The 16,451-nt window shown below is 37.9% G+C and overlaps 1 protein-coding gene across 2 annotated transcripts; it reads left to right on the top strand.

The window, feature by feature from the left end:
• Window positions 1-1,491: 1,491 nt before the first annotated feature.
• On the top strand, window positions 1,492-10,148 carry FGG (fibrinogen gamma chain). 2 transcript variants are annotated; one of them, XM_033215540.1, is made up of 10 exons: window positions 1,492-1,763; window positions 1,861-1,905; window positions 2,093-2,276; window positions 2,396-2,489; window positions 4,088-4,218; window positions 4,520-4,653; window positions 5,628-5,812; window positions 7,300-7,577; window positions 9,220-9,389; window positions 9,928-10,148. In XM_033215540.1, exons 1-10 carry the CDS (start codon window positions 1,686-1,688, stop codon window positions 9,940-9,942), a joined length of 1,314 nt encoding a protein of 437 aa, XP_033071431.1. In that variant the 5' UTR covers window positions 1,492-1,685; the 3' UTR covers window positions 9,943-10,148. The 2 variants fall into 2 exon arrangements, with proteins under 2 accessions (XP_033071431.1, XP_033071430.1); XM_033215539.1 differs by lacking the exon at window positions 9,928-10,148 and having other exon boundaries at window positions 9,220-9,704.
• Window positions 10,149-16,451: the final 6,303 nt, after the last annotated feature.

The raw sequence follows: 16,451 nt of genomic DNA, 5'->3' as shown, positions 1-16,451 counted from the left end.
TTTAGTAGATAATATTTATATTCATTCAAAATTCTAAATATAGAATGTTTACAGAGAAAAATGAAACCTTTTTTTCCAACCCTGTCCTCCACCTCTGCATCCCATACTTCTTCACAGAGGCAACTGATTCAAGTCATTACATAGTTACTGAGTTTTAACTACAACTATGTTAAGTATAGCTACATGCGTTAGATGCCGTAGCCATAGAAATCAGTTTACAATCTAATGCAGTGGATATGGCATGTATACATGTAATATAAGGTTGCTACAAATACTATCTGAGGTAGAGCTGTTTGAAAGAATACTAACACTTCAATGTTTAATTCAACTGACATGATTGACAACTGATCAGCTGAGTAAAAAAGATGGATGAGAAAGATTGTGAGACTTAATTGGCTGGTGGTATGGTGATATGATTGACAATAATTGCTAAGTCAGAGAGGGATATATTAAGGAGGAGAGGAAAAGCAACAAATCTGGTTTTGATGTGTTCATTTTGTTATAATTATTGATTATTTACTGAATGTGAACATTTATCTTTGTTTTTGAGTCACATAAATATTCCTTTGTAAAGACAGAATTAAACATTAAAGTATTAGCATTTCTTTCAAACTGGAGGCATTTCTCCCACTAATGTATTTCATCAAAACTTATAATAAGCTTGGTTCCAGAGGAAGAAATGAAGGATAACCAAAAATAGAGACATTAATAATAGTGCAATGCACAATGATAAGTCTCAATAGGCAGTGATGACAGATATGTTTTCCCAAACACAAGGACACTGTAAGGGTCAAACAGAGATGATAGCCCCTCTCCAGCATTTCATTTTGACCCTCGTCCTTCAGCTATGCCTCTACTCTCCTCAGATACAAGGGAGGTGGATTTTTCTCTCCTCTGAGATAGCTTGATGGAACCACAGGAACAATGAAGTGGGCTCCTGGCTCTTTTCTCTCTGTGGCAGATGGGGTGCCATGCCCATCTTCAGACAAAGGGAAGATTGAGCTCGAAAGCTCCCTAAAAACTCCCATCTTCAGACAAAGAGAAGATTGAGCTTGAAAGCTCCCTAAAAACTGAGAGCCTATGAACATGGTCAACACAGAGGGACAGGAGTGTATTTCCAGGGTCATTCGTTCCTGGGAATAGTGTACTGGGACATGGGGGAAGTCAGTCTCCTCCTGTCACAGCCACGGGTTAAAAATAATAATGTTAACTGATCCCTAGACTGAGAAAGTTCTTTCAGTAATTTGGGTGATGGCAGCAGGCCCCATCTTAAGGATAGACTGGGTTTGCTCAGTTCGAGGTCAGATCTGTTTGCTCTCAGCCATGTACTGGAAGAAGTTGCACCACACAGCCTCCAGGACTCCCCTCCTCCTCACAGCAATGGATAATGCTTCACTAGCCTTTGCAGGTAATTTTGGATCAGAGCAAAAAACTTGACCTGGGCCAAAAAGGAGGAGCTTCAACCTCTGTGCAAAATCTGGGAACCTGACAGTGTAGATTGGGGGCCAGGATGAGGAAAAAGGAACGGGAAAGACCTCCCCACCCTTCTGGTAAGGAGGTCCCGTGATCAGCTCCAGCCACTTGCAGTCCTGGCTGTCCCAGGAGCTTACATAAAGGGACAATTGGAGCCTGAGAGGTGACAGTGCTGACGCTACAAGGCTCGGAGCTCCGAGCACCCAGACATCATGAGTTGGTCCTTGCACCCCCGGAATTTAATTCTGTACTTCTATGCTCTTTTATTTCTCTCTTCAACATGTGTGGCAGTAAGTGTGCTCTTCACAAAACATTGTTTTAAATGGAAAGCTGGAAAATAAAGCAGATAATGAACTAGTGAAATTTCTGTATTTTTTTCTCTTTTAGTATGTTGCTACCAGAGACAACTGCTGCATCTTAGATGAAAGATTCGTAAGTAGTTTTTGTTTCTCTCTTTGTGTGTGAACTGGAGAGGGGCAGAGGAATAGAAATAATTCCCTCATAAATATCATCTGGCACTTGCAACTTTTTAAAAACATAGTCTAGGTTTTACCTATTTTTCTTAATAGATTTTAAGTGTAGCATCTGTCAACATTTTTAATCACTGTTGTATTTTCAGGGTAGTTATTGTCCAACTACCTGTGGCATTGCAGATTTCCTGTCTACTTATCAAACCAAAGTAGACAAGGATCTACAGTCTTTGGAAGACATCTTACATCAAGTTGAAAACAAAACAGCAGAAGTCAAAGAGCTGATAAAAGCAATCCAACTCAGTTATAATCCTGATGAATCATCAAAACCAAGTGAGAAAATAAAGACTACTCACCAAAAAATAAGAATAATAATCTGCCAAGTTCTTTTGCTGTTGTTTTAGTTGTTCTATTTGCTTAAGGATTTTTATGTCTCTGATCCTATATTACAGATACGATAGACACTGCTACTCTGAAGTCCAGGAAGATGTTAGAAGAAATTATGAAATATGAAGCATTGATTTTAACACATGACGCAAGTATTCGGTAAGGATTTTTGTTTCGATTTGCTCTGCAAGACTGATTTAATTTTTATTTAATATTCCATACTTGAGTGAAAGTAATTTTTAATGTGTTTTCCCCATTTACAATATCCCAGTGGTATTATGCCTGATTATGTTGAACATAGTGGAGATAGAAGTTTTTAGTGCAATATAAATTATACTGGGTTATAATTGCTAATTAATAATCACATTGGAGAAAGAAGTTCTAGATGTCTTCAAATGCTCGTTTGACCATATTTATCAAAAAATTTTTCCCCATCCCCCATTTATCTTACAACATAAAATCAACCTCACAAGAATTTGGGTGTTGAAAACAAATCCTTTTTATAAAAATGTTGACAAATTCGTGGTTAAAAAAAATCAGCAAACAGAGGCATAGTAAGGATTTTGGCTCCTAAAGTCAATTATATTGACGGTGGAGCAGGAAGAAACATATCTTAAGAGACTAAGTGTAGCAAACATTGCAAAGCTCATGTTGATCATTGCAGAATGAACCTGCACAGTCTCTTCCCTTCGTTTGAAAATGAATGTCTCTGTTAACAGCTTCTCAGAGACTCATAAACTTTCTGAACATAAGGTTTCAGATACAGTTTTAACATTTTTCCCCAATTTTTTTTCTAAATTTTTCTCAAAGCAGCTTGAGAAATAGGGATAAATAGTAGCTAGGGAGAATGGCCCAGGAAAGATTCCTCCTCTTTTTGCTATCAGAGGGCCCTTGTTATTATTGTTGTTATTATTACTTGCATTGTTATTGTCCATCATTGAAGTTGAAGGAGGTTATTGTACAGAAATTGCCTAAGACAAAGTAGAGGGAAAACGTGGACAAATAATTTGTCTACCCTTTTTTACTTCAAAGAAAGAACAGTTTATGCATTGTAGATAGTTTTTTATCATTTTTGAATATTTACAAGCCACCCTGTAAGTAACTACAAAAGTAGGATTTTTACTTCCCCCAGTCCATTTTCAAAGCTATGTAACCGGAAACACTAAAGAAGAAAGGGGAAGTATCTGTTGTTTTATTTTACATACAATAACGTTCCAGATCCTTTCCCTGTGTAAGTTATATTTTAGATTGAAGCTTGTAAGTATAACCTCAATAGATCCACATGCGAAAGGTATACTGCTTCAGCACATGTGAATTACTGAACTGAGCCTTTCCTGCTTCTAAAGCAAAAGGGGGTGTTCCTATTAACCAGTCTCATCACAGTTCCTATCTGCTGCCCCTTATGCATAAAGTAAAAAGCAAAGTATCAATGACATTTGTTTATTGACAAGGACTTTGTTATTTGTGTTTGGAGTTGAAACAATATGCCCCATTCTAAGTGAAAAGATTCAGGTTCACATTGTATTCCTGTTTTGATTGATTTTTGGGTTTTTTTTTCCAAAAAGTTTATAATTTTAATTCATCTTAATTTAGTGATATAATTTTACATTTTCCCCAAGAATGGAATAATTTATCAGAAAGTAATTCTTGATAAAATATTTAGTTAGCAGTTTCCAAAGAAAATACAAAATTACTCTTCTGAAAGGAATACTTATTTTTGTCTTCTTATTTTTGTTATCTTATGTTTCTGTTCATAGATTTTTGCAGGAAATATATAATACAAATAATCAAAAGATTGTTAACCTGAAACAGAAGGTGGCCCAGCTTGAAGCACAGTGCCAGGAACCTTGCAAAGACACGGTGCAAATCCATGATACCACTGGGAAAGGTAACTGATGAAGGTTATATTGGGATCAGGTTCATCAAAGTAAATAATGTAAAGGAGAGAGTATGTACTAGAATGTATAGGAATAGTTTAGAAAGTGGCTACCCATTAAGTTTAAGAATTTCAGTTGTCTAGACCTTTCTTGAATAGCTAAAAAAGAGTTTAAAAGGAATGGTGATGTGAAAAGTAAGAAAATTATTCTTGGAAAATGAATAGTTTACTACATGTTAAAAACTATTTTTCAAGGCTGGCACAGTCTTACTTACATTTCAAACCACAGTAAAAGTCAATTCTCCTTCTCCAGATTGTCAAGACATTGCCAATAAGGGAGCTAAACAGAGCGGGCTTTACTTTATCAAACCTCTGAAAGCTAACCAGCAATTCTTAGTCTACTGTGAAATTGATGGGTCTGGAAATGGATGGACTGTGTTACAGAAGGTAATTTTTTCCTCACCATGTGTATTTAATAAGTGCCTACATTGTTTCTGCCATATGGCAGATACTTTTCTAAGCACCTTGTGAACACTAGCTCATTTAATCCTTGCCATAGCCCTAAGAGGAAGGTACTTCTGTTACTCCTATTTACAGAAAAGGAAACTGAGGCACACAAAGTTAAATAACTTGCCCAAGACCACATAACTAATAAGCAACAGAATCAGCATTTGAACCTAGGTAGTATAGTTTCAGAGTTTGTGACTTGACTATATTGTGCTGGCACTGACTTTGTAGATTCATGATGGCACATAATCAGTACCACAGTGACAAAGAAAAAGAAGGAAACTCTTTTGTCGGGTAGGTCAAGACCTGAGGTTGCCCATTACAAGACAATGAAGCCTAACACCCTCACCCTCACCCCGCCACCACCACCACCCTTTCACACACCAGAGAACACAGTTGGGCTGCCCCAAGACAAGGAACCTTTGTTGCATCTGCCACTTGCTGATACCCACTAGGAGTCTTGGCTCCTTTACCCTCTGTTTACCTCCCACCACTGTTACAACTGTTCCTACAGGGGGTGCTCAGAGGGAGTGTATGGTGGAAGCATTAGTTGTCAGACACCAATTGAGCAATAGGTTCCATCATAAGTGTAAGAATCAGTAATATCCAGTCAGAGTTCTGAAGTCGTCTAGGTATCTTTTCAATACTACCACTAATTTAGAATTTATGATGTGCCAGGAACTCTCCTAAGTATTTCTCATATATTCTCTCTCATGATCCTTGCAGCAACCCTAAAAAGTAAGTATCATTTTTCCTATTTGATAGATAAGGAAACTGAGGTAGCTTGGCCAAGATCACTTAGTTGTGAGTTGATAGAACCAATGCTCCATATTTTTGACAAAATGTTGGTAGCATTCTCTTTACATGCATTGATAATCTATTTTCTCCTTTTGCCCATGCAAATGTGTAATTAGAGACTTGATGGCAGTGTGGATTTCAAGAAAAACTGGATTCAATATAAGGAAGGATTTGGACATCTGTCTCCTACTGGCACAACAGAATTTTGGCTGGGAAATGAGAAGATTCATTTGATAAGCACACAGTCTGCCATCCCATATGCATTAAGAGTGGAACTGGAAGACTGGAATGGCAGAACCAGGTACTGTTTTGAAATGACTTCTAACTTTTTATTGTAAAGATTGTCTGGAATGTGCACTTTCCAACTGTCAATAGACAATGGCAAATGCAGCCTGACAAATGCAAACAGCATATTCAGCCACCATTTTCTCCAGGAGTCAGTTTGGCTCCTGGGCAATCCAAAAAGGTAAATTCTATTCAGGATGAATCTGAGTGTTTTGGTACAATCTAATTACCCTGGCACCGTTCAGAATAATAGCTAATTACTGAACTTTTAATCTGTCCCAGAAATTGAGCATAAAATTATAATTTTATCTAGTCTAAATTACTATTTCATGAAACAGGTATTATTATTAATCCCATTTTACAGATTAACTTGCTCAAAGTCACATTGCTGATAAGTGGTAGAGGTAGAATTCGAACTCAAGTAGTTTAACTTTAGAGCCTGTCCTCTTAACAACTATCCTGGTTGAAAAGCAAATACAGCCTCTTCAGACTTCCCAGTGCCTTAATGGCCATTTATTCTGTCAAATCATGAGCTACCCTAAAATTAAACCAGCTAGCTCTTTTGGTGATCTAGAGGCTTCTTTTTGCTTGAGATATTTGAAGGTTTTAAGCATTGTTACCTAATTAAAGTGCAGAAAAATATCCAACCCTCTTGTTATGTTTAAGGAATAGTGAAATATATTGTCTCCAAACATACAGATTTTTTTTTTTATTGTTTGGTTGGTTTTTAATCCAGAAAGAGCTATAGTCAGTAGACCTTCTTCTAGGAAAGGACCTTCCATTTCCCAGTTACCAGAGATTAGAAAAGAGGTTAAATATTTTCCGGAAATTTCTGTTCCTTCATTAAGGCCCATTTTTTACTCCACTCTATAGAATTATGGCCCACTTGCACAATTTTTTCTAGGAAAGAATCTCTCTAACTCCTCAGCTCGCGTGCTTTGGACTACACAGGGAAGACTTTGATTGTGTAATGCCCTCAGAAGCTCTCCTTCTTGCCACTACCACACTGATTTGAGAAAGAAAATCCCTTTAGCAGCACCTAACCCTTCAGGTGGTGAGAGTGGCTAATGGAACTGTACCTCCTTCAAGTTTAGTGCAATAATTAAGGGTCACTCACCGTCAGATAATTTATGTGATCTGTGATAACGTGTGTGCAATGCACAACATTTCAATAAAAGTAGGAAATATGAAATTAGAGTCATACACATTTGGATTTGATCTTAGAATGAAACAAGCAAAAAAGCATTCAAGTGAGTGTAATTATTAGTTTTCACTGAGATGCTTCAAAGGCTTTTTGGCCCCTCCCGGGTAGTATTAATGAGCTGTGGACTGGTTCACATATCCATTGCCTCTTGCCAGACTTGCAAAACACTTTACTCGATGAGCACATTTCAGCCGTAAGAAACAAAGTCAAAAATTCCAAGGAACTATCCTATGAGAGAGCGAAATTCTGAGATCCCTGAGGAGAGTCAGCATGTGATGGCTGTATTTCCTTCTTCTCAGTACTGCAGACTATGCCACGTTCAAGGTGGGACCTGAAGCTGACAAGTACCGCCTAACGTATGCCTACTTCGCTGGTGGAGATGCTGGAGATGCCTTTGATGGCTATGATTTTGGCGACGATCCTAGCGACAAGTTTTTCACATCCCACAATGGCATGCAGTTCAGTACCTGGGACAATGACAATGATAAGTTTGAAGGCAACTGTGCTGAACAGGATGGATCTGGTTGGTGGATGAACAAGTGTCATGCTGGCCACCTCAATGGAGTTTATTACCAAGGTATGTTTTCCTTTCTTATATTCCAAATTAATGTATAATATATAGTATTTTCATAAAAAATAATAAATAGATACAAAGAAATGAAGAATAATTTATAAAGATAGTAGAGATTTTCTCATGCCTCTTTATTTCAACTAAGTTCTTTGAAACTGGAAGTGGATAATACCAAGTTCATGCGTAAAATTAGCCCTCCTAAAGAAATACACCTGCTGCAAAATATCCAGTGGCTTGGCATTATACCTGAAACGATCACCATCATAACTGGCACTGTGGGTTGTGTTATCTCCTTTAGACATATTACATATATGATCTGGATAGATTAACATTACTATATGGCTGCTTGTTCACACATTAACCTGGCTTCCCATGAGCTTTGTGTCAGATACACGCAGTGAGCAGGTGTTTGAAGGAACGGAATAAAGAGCAGGCAAATACTGGTAAGGGCAGAGGTTTGTGAAAGCTTGAGAGAAGACACCAGTTTGAGGATAGTAGAAACTTATTTTAGGATGGGGGTTGGATGAGGAGGCTATGGTTTGCTATAAGCCTGGAATGGTTTGGAACACTGGTTTCACTCATCTACCCAGCAGTTACATGTGGGGAAGCCTTACCGATGCTAAAGGATCCATATTACAATAATGGCATTATTTGGAAATTCCAGTGGCATTCCATGAATGAAACCACTAAGAAGATAGTCACGTTCAACAGACTCTGTTGGAGAAGGACAGCAACACCATCTGGGGAAAGCCAAACAACCCAGACCAGACCTGTTTAGCATCAGTAGGGCTTCCTCACACATATCTGCTGGGTAGATGAGTGAAACCAGTCTTCCAAACCATTCCAGGCTTGTAGCAAACCATAGTCTCCTTCTCTACCGAGATGAGTAACCTTACCTCCTGATGTCCTAGCCAATCACCAACTAGGAAACTTTGCAAAATTTATTTAAAGTAACAGTTTGTTTTTCACAACATTTTTAAATTGGAGAAACATAACTTATCTCTGCACTCACAAACCATATAATGAGAAGAAACTCTAAGAGAAAATGCTTGATCTCTGTGACCCGGGGAGCCATGCCAAGCTGTGGTTCATGCCAGTGCTGTGCTCTGACAAGCCCTTTACAAAATTACACGAGATCTGCTTCCATAGGACAAGGAGAAGGCAAATCAATGGAGGTTGCACTTTATAATGGAGACATAAAATAACATTCCAGAACCATTTCCTAAAGCTCCTCAATTAACCAATAAAATTGTGCTTTCAAATAACCTGAGATGACCTCATTGGGAATTTGGTGGCTCCTTCTCTTCTAACCTGCATGAGGAAAGATGGTCTGCAGTAGCTGAGTCCAGGATGGATAAGCTTAGGGAAAGAGGCCAATTAGGGAACTTTGGGTTTCTAGTCCTACTAGTAGTGAATAAATTTAAAGTGTGGATGTGACCATGAGTCACAACACAGATGTTGTTTAATAATATGTTTATTTTAATTATAAATTGAGATTTTAGGAATCTTTGGGGACATTTTTAGTTAGCAGATAACGCTATAAATTTTGTGTAACTGGCAATGCACTTCGTAATAGACAGTTCTTCACAGACTTACAGAGGTAAAAAGTTTCCAGAATAATGATATGTACATCTACCACTTGTTTTAGGTGGCACTTACTCAAAAGCATCTACTCCTAATGGTTATGATAATGGAATTATTTGGGCCACTTGGAAATCCCGGTGGTATTCCATGAAGAAAACCACTATGAAGATAATCCCATTCAACAGACTCACCATTGGAGAAGGACAGCAACACCACCTGGGAGGAGCCAAACAGGTCAGACCAGAGCACCCTGTGGAAACAGAATATGACTCATTTTACATTGAGGATGATTCGTAGAAAATTAACTGCTAATTTCTACTGACCCACAAAGTTTCAGAAATTCTCTGAAAGTTTCGTCCTATTTTCTATTACTATATTTATTGATTTCAAGTTTTCTATTAAAGATACTTAGCCTCCAATGGAAATTAAAACTCATTTAGGACTGTATTTCCAAATTATTGACATCAGAGTTATTTAAAAATTGTTTATTTGAGGAGACATTTCAACTTTGTTCCTAAATGTATAATAATAAAATGATTGACTTTATTTGCATTTTAATGACCACTTGTCATTTATTTTCTTTTGGTAAATTATTTTTATTATATCAAATATTTTAGTATATACTTAATAAAATAGGAGAAAATTTTAGAGTTTCAAATTCTTAGATATTTTCATTGTTTATTACCCCAAAATTATTCCTATTTAATTCTTCTTTTTAAATGGAGAAAATTATATCTATTAATATGGTTTTTGTCTTGTTATATATTCACAGGCTGGAGACGTTTAAAAGACCATTTCAAAAGAGATTTACTTTTTTAAAGGATTTTATCTGAACAGAGAGATATAATATTTTTCCTAGTGGACCATGGACTTACAAAGTTTCACTTCATTTTAAGAGCAAAAGACCCCATGTTGAAAACTCCATAACAGTTTTATGCTGATGATAATTTATCTACGTGCATTTCAATAAACCTTTTGTTTCCTAAGACTAGATACATAATACCTTTATTGACCATTAAAAACCACCACTTTTCCCCAATTTACTAATTACAACTGGGCAATCATCAGTAGTAATTGAGTCCTCATTTTATGCTAAATGTTATACCTAACTCTTTGGGAGATACAAAGGAAATAGCAATTATGGCTTTTGCCCTCTAGGAGATACAGGACAAATACAGGAGAATACAGCAACCCAAAGTGACAATATTCTATACAAGAATGTAATCACTAAGCAGGAGTCACAGCCACACAACTAAGATGCATGGTATCCAAAGTGCAGCTGGAGACAGGAAAGCTGCTTGGGGATTCTCCCAGCAGAACCTTTTAGCTCCAAACACCTGTGGTGGGACCTGGTGACTCTGAGAGAACTGCAGCTCAGAGCAGAGAGCTGCAGGGAACCATTTGCCCTATCCCTCACTAGTCATGAGGTGAGCTGAATGGAACCATCTCTTCCTTGTGATTCAGGGATATTGACTTTTCAGCAGCCTGAGTTCAGGTTCCTTCACCAACTTTCTAAGGAATAGCTAAATCTACATAACTTAGCATAAGGTTGATTGTGGAAAGTAATGGCTAATTTTATGAGAGGTGGGTCTGGTTGTCCTGAAGTCCTGAGCTTTGGCTTTGGCTTTGCACTCTCTTTCTTTCCACACTTCTTTCTTTCTTCTTTCCCTTTTTTTTTTTTTTTTTTTTTTAAGAGATAGGGTCTGTCACCCAGTCTGGAATGCAGTGGCACAATAATAGCTCACTGCAGCCAGCCTTGAACTCCTGGGCTCAAGTGATCCTCCTTTCTTAGCCTCCTGAGTAGCTGCAACTACAGGAGTGCACCATCACACCTGGCTAATTTTTTAAAAATTTTTATTCTTTTTGAGTAGAGAAAGGGTCTCACTATGTTGCCCAGGCTGGTCTCAAATGCCTGGCCTCAAGTGATCCTCCTACCTTGGCCTCCCAAAGTGCTGGGATTACAGACATGAGCCACCATGCCAGGCCCGCAATTTCCTTCTTAATCTTTTCACTTTCTTGTTATCAGGAGTGCTGAATTTAAGACATCCTATTGAGGAGATAAAAACAGTCAATCAGCTTCTAGATACACAATTGAAGACGTGGGAGGCTTTAGAAAATAGAAACATTGATTCATTGTTTGCAGCCTTCATATATACATGTATGCATGAAGCATTTATTCAATTAACATTTACTGAGTGTTTTCCTCATGGTAGCTACTGTGTTGGATTTGGGGATATAGTGCATGGTATGCTCAGTATTCTCCACTCTCCCAAACCTGTTCTATTCCATCCAGTCCTCAAATGCAAAAAAATAAAAAAGCAGTGACTCATCCTCTAATCTTCCTCCCCATATCCAATTTCTACCTCCCTATATCCAATTACTCATCAAGTCTGCTGAATTCACCTCCTAAATATTTATCATATTCACTTTTTTCCTCTATACCGATTGTCACCATTGTAGTTGAGATACACATCTCTTGCATGGATAAGGGCAATCACCTACTTCCTGTTCCCTTTCTTACATCCAGCCTCACCTGCTACCATCTTGTCATCCTCCAAACCACTTCTAAACCCAGAATCCATACAGTATACCCTTTGTGAACCTATAAAATTCTTTGTGTGAGCAATTTGGTCATAGCTATGAAGAGATACACAAATATTGATGAGTTTTCATGCAATATCACTCCAGTGATTTATCCAAGAAAATCATTTTTTAAAAAGAAAATAGTTATATACAGAAATAAAAATATAGACATAAATTTCATATTAGTAGGAAATTAAAATATTTAACAGTGGAAGAATGGACAGGCAAGATAGTTTATTAGTAAATAAAATAGAATATAATGATTACATAATAAGCACAATAGCTTTTTATGATGAAATATTTACAAAATAAGTGAAATTTTAAGATGTAAAAATAATTCTAAAATAAAAGTTATGTAAAGTTATATATACATATACTTTATGTACAAAATATAGTCTTGACATATATCATTATTTGTACATACTTGTTCTCCTCTCAACCAATCTACAATATATAATTACATGAAAATTCTAAAACATGGCTGGACATGATGGCTCACGCTTGTAATCAGTACTTGGGAGGCCAAGGTGGGAAGATCACTTGAGCCCAGGAGTTCAAGACCGGGCATGGGTGACGTGGTAAAACTGTCTCCATAAAAAATACCAAAAAAAGTTAGCCAGGCATGGTGGTGCACACCCATAGTCGTAGCTACCAGGAAAACTGAGGTGGGAGGATCGCTTGAGCCTGGGGAATTGCGCGTGCAGTGAACCGTGACTGTGCCACTGCACTCCAACCTGGGCAACAGAGTGAGTGAGACCTTGTCTCAAAAACAAAAAAATACTAAAACACAAAATAAATATAAAGAAGTCTAAAGATTCCTGATGTCTCCCATGATTACTTGTCCAGTACTTCTTCTGAAATATCAACTATAGCATTCTTTCAAAAACATTTTGGAGTCTCCTGATTTTTGTAGGTATCCTGAGTACAAGCTTGATCTGCATGTTGAACAATCCAGCATTCATTGGTAGAAAGGGGCTGCTAACGTTTTCTTTAGATATCTCTGCATTATTTGGCTTGTTATAATGAGTACATATTAATTTTGTGGTTAACTTTGCAACCCAATGAGATAGAGACAAAAAAAAAATGAATTTCAAAATTCAACTTGTTTAGTTATTATTATCCAACGGTGGGCACTGAAGGGCTACAGTAAGAACTAAAGCATGAAAAACCCTTCTAGACTCAGTTGTGTCATGTCTCCTCAAATAAAGTGGCAATTGAAAGGGTTATGTTGAGAAATCAACCAAAAAAACTTTTAAGTGAAAAAAAGAGTTTGGGGCCTTCCGGAGACAGATTATGTATTTTTTTCACAGCTCAAACCACAGGTGATGTTGCTAAGCCCTCCTCTTTATATTTCTGGACACAGAAAAACTCTAGTCACTGAAAAGTAGCGAGGCTAAGTGCAAAGCAGATGGGTAGTGTCTTACACCGTGACAAACCTACAGAGGGAAGCTTCTCCAAAGGAAGATATCAGGTGTAGTGATACTATGACTTCAAACCGTACAACTGCAGAGCAGAGTTCTTGAATCAACAGAGAGGGGTGATGACTTACTGACCAAGTACCGAGATTTTATAATATACCTCTGAAGATTCTGTTTCATATCTGTGGGTGGGTTGAAAGTGAGTAAGAAATGAAAAAATAAATATATAGACAGCATAGTTGAAATCTTTCCACGATCCAAAATTCTTTTGCTCTGATTCTAATTAGTATAAACTAGCCAAGGTATTTATAAGAGATACCTTCAGTTTATTCAGATGAAAAGGGTAAAAAGAAAATACACATTCAACCCTGTGGGAAATATGCATACCTGTTGATTTCTTATCACTTTGATGTAGCTGAAAGAGGAGAAAAAGTTAAAGATAGTAAGATGAGTCAAAGTGGATGGAAAATAACAATCGCTTTGGGAGGCCGAGGCAGGCAAATCACGAGGTCAAGAGATTGAGACCATCCTGGCCAACATGGTGAAACCCTGTCTCTATTAAAATACCTAAAAATTAACTGGGTGTGTTGGTGCACACCTGTAGTCCCAGCTACTTGGGAGGCTGAGGCAGGAGAATCACTTGAACCCAGGAGGTGGAGGTTGCAGTGAGCCAAGATCGCACCATTGCACTCCAGCCTGGGCAACAGAGGGAGACTCCATCTCAAAATAAATAAATAAATAAATAAGTTGGTGAAAGAGATCAAGAGTGTGGGAAAGACTATATTTCATTTATCTCTTTGTGTTTGTGCATGCATGTGTGTGTGTGTGTTTGTATGTCTGTCTGTGTGTGTGTGCGCGTGCAGATACAGAAGCTGAGTTATCACACTCCCAGTACCTCATTCTCATTGCTCTGTGCTGGGTCACTCTGTTGATTGGTTGATTCTTATTTATTCACATTTCCTTTTTGTTCCATCTTCCCCTTAATAAACAATCACCTTAATAGGTTTGATGTTTGTTTCTTCATTTGTAGGCATTCTTATAAATCATGGATTTTTTGTGTATGTATGTATTTTTAAATTATACAAATGACATTATGCTATAAATTAGTGTTACTCAGAATAGTGGTCCCCAAACTTCTGTTACTCTTCTGCATTAAGTACAAAAATTGAGAATTAGCATGGAGAAACTTTTTCCTGTTATGTTTGTTCTGATTATACTTATTGAGATAGAATTTTATATCTTTCAAATCTCATAATAAAAATTTGGGCCTATATTTTGAATATCATTACTTTTTAACATTTCATTTTTTAGTAATTATTTTCATTGTATTATATAAAAAATTGGTTGTGGCTGATTAGAATTTTAATAAAACTGGTCCTTCATCACAAATCATTTGAGAATGGCTGCTGAAGTCTTCATCATACTTATTACTTTTTTATTTCAGCATTGTGTTTTTAAGATCTATCCATATATGAATTTGTGGTTTGAAAGCAGAATGAAAAGAAAAAAAAGATCTTTCTACAATCTGAGTATTTTATAATTTTCCTTGATTTCCTTTTGAACCCAAGGGTTATGAAGTGAACACTTTTTGGTTCTAAAGTTTATGAGTTTTTCAACTGTCTATTTTTAATTAGTATCTAAATTTATTGCATTAAAATCAGAGAACGTAGTTTTGATGATATTGATTCTCAGGAGAGAGATTTCACAAATTATTTTGGAACAAATGTTTGTTACAGAATTAACTCATTTCATAAAAGTGTACATCAATTGTAATTATTCTCCACTAATGATCTATATACCAGAAGTCTGTTAATATTTTTTGCTTTAAGAAGGAAAAAAACACCAGGCATGGTGACTCACACTTATGATCCCAGCACTTTGGGAGGCCAAGGCAGGAGGATCACTTGAGCCCAGGAGCTCCAGATCATTCTGGGCAACATTGAGAAACCCCATCTATACAGAAAAATTCAAAAATTAGCTGGGAATGGTGTGGTGCCAGCTACTCACGAGGCTGAAGACGGAAGATCATTTGAGCCCAGGAAGCCAAGACTGCTGTGAACCGCGATTACACCACTGCACTCCAGCCTAAGCAACAGCACGAAACCCCGTCTCAAAATAAAAAAAATTTTTAAAATTACAAAAAAGAAGGGGCTGGGCGCGGTGGCTCACACCTGTAATCCCAGCGTTTTGGGAGGCTGAGGAGGGTGGATCACAAGGTCAGGAGTTCAAGAACAGCCTGGGCGATATGGTGAAACCCCATTTCTATTAAAAAATACAAAAATTGGGGCCGGGCGCCGTGGCTCAAGCCTGTAATCCCAGCACTTTGGGAGGCCGAGACGGGTGGATCACGAGGTCAGGAGATGGAGACCATCCTGGTCTACACGGTGAAACCCCGTCTCTACTAAAAAATACAAAAAACTAGCCGGGCGAGATGGCGGGCGCCTGTAGTCCCAGCTACTTGGGAGGCTGAGGCAGGAGAATGGTGTAAACCCTGGAGGCGGAGCTTGCAGTGAGCCGAGATCGCGCCATTGCACTCCAGCCTGGGCGACAGAGCTAGACTCCGTCTCAAAAAAAAAAAAAAAAAAATACAAAAATTAGCCAGGCATGCTGGCGTGTGACTGTCCCAGCTACTCAGGAGGCTGAGGCAGGAGAATTGCTTGAACCCAGGAGGTTGCAGTGAGCCGAAATCACGCCACTGCACTCCAACCTGGGCGACATAGTGAGACTCTGACTCAAAAAAAAAAAAATTATGAAAAAGACTAATGGTTATCATAAACATGAGCTTTGGCCCAAATGATACTGTTGCCATTGGCTCATTCTGGGCCTTGATGGTAGGCTCGACTATGGCTTACAGAACACTGCTCTGTAGTAGCCTGGAAAGCTTTCTGGGAAGGGTAGCTGGCACAATTTTAAGCTCTTGCTCACCTCAATTTCATTGGGAAATGCTTGAAGGAACAAACCGTGGTAAATTCAGGATCATGACATTTAATCATGTCTACAACTGGGTCACAAATGTGTTTCCCAAATCCAAAATCCAGTATCCTTGGCCCTCACTCCTGTTTCCCTGCTCCTCACCCAGATTTTCTTCTACTGGCAACTTTAAAGCATGAGGTGAACTGAGGCAAGTAGAGAATCCTCACTAAATAAATCTGAATGTTGACTCTACTTAGATAAACAGAATAGGGCAGATTCCACTCTGTTATGAAAGTGGCTTCTTTCAAATATTTAGGGACAAATAGTTAAAATGTGACATTAAAACAATATGACCTAACATTGAAGAGACCTTGGACTGGAA

Source organism: Trachypithecus francoisi, unplaced genomic scaffold (assembly GCF_009764315.1).
Source record: "Trachypithecus francoisi isolate TF-2019V2 unplaced genomic scaffold, Tfra_2.0 Lachesis_group1, whole genome shotgun sequence".
NCBI classification, from domain to species: Eukaryota; Metazoa; Chordata; class Mammalia; order Primates; family Cercopithecidae; genus Trachypithecus; species Trachypithecus francoisi.
This window is presented reverse-complemented; position numbering and strand designations above follow the sequence as displayed.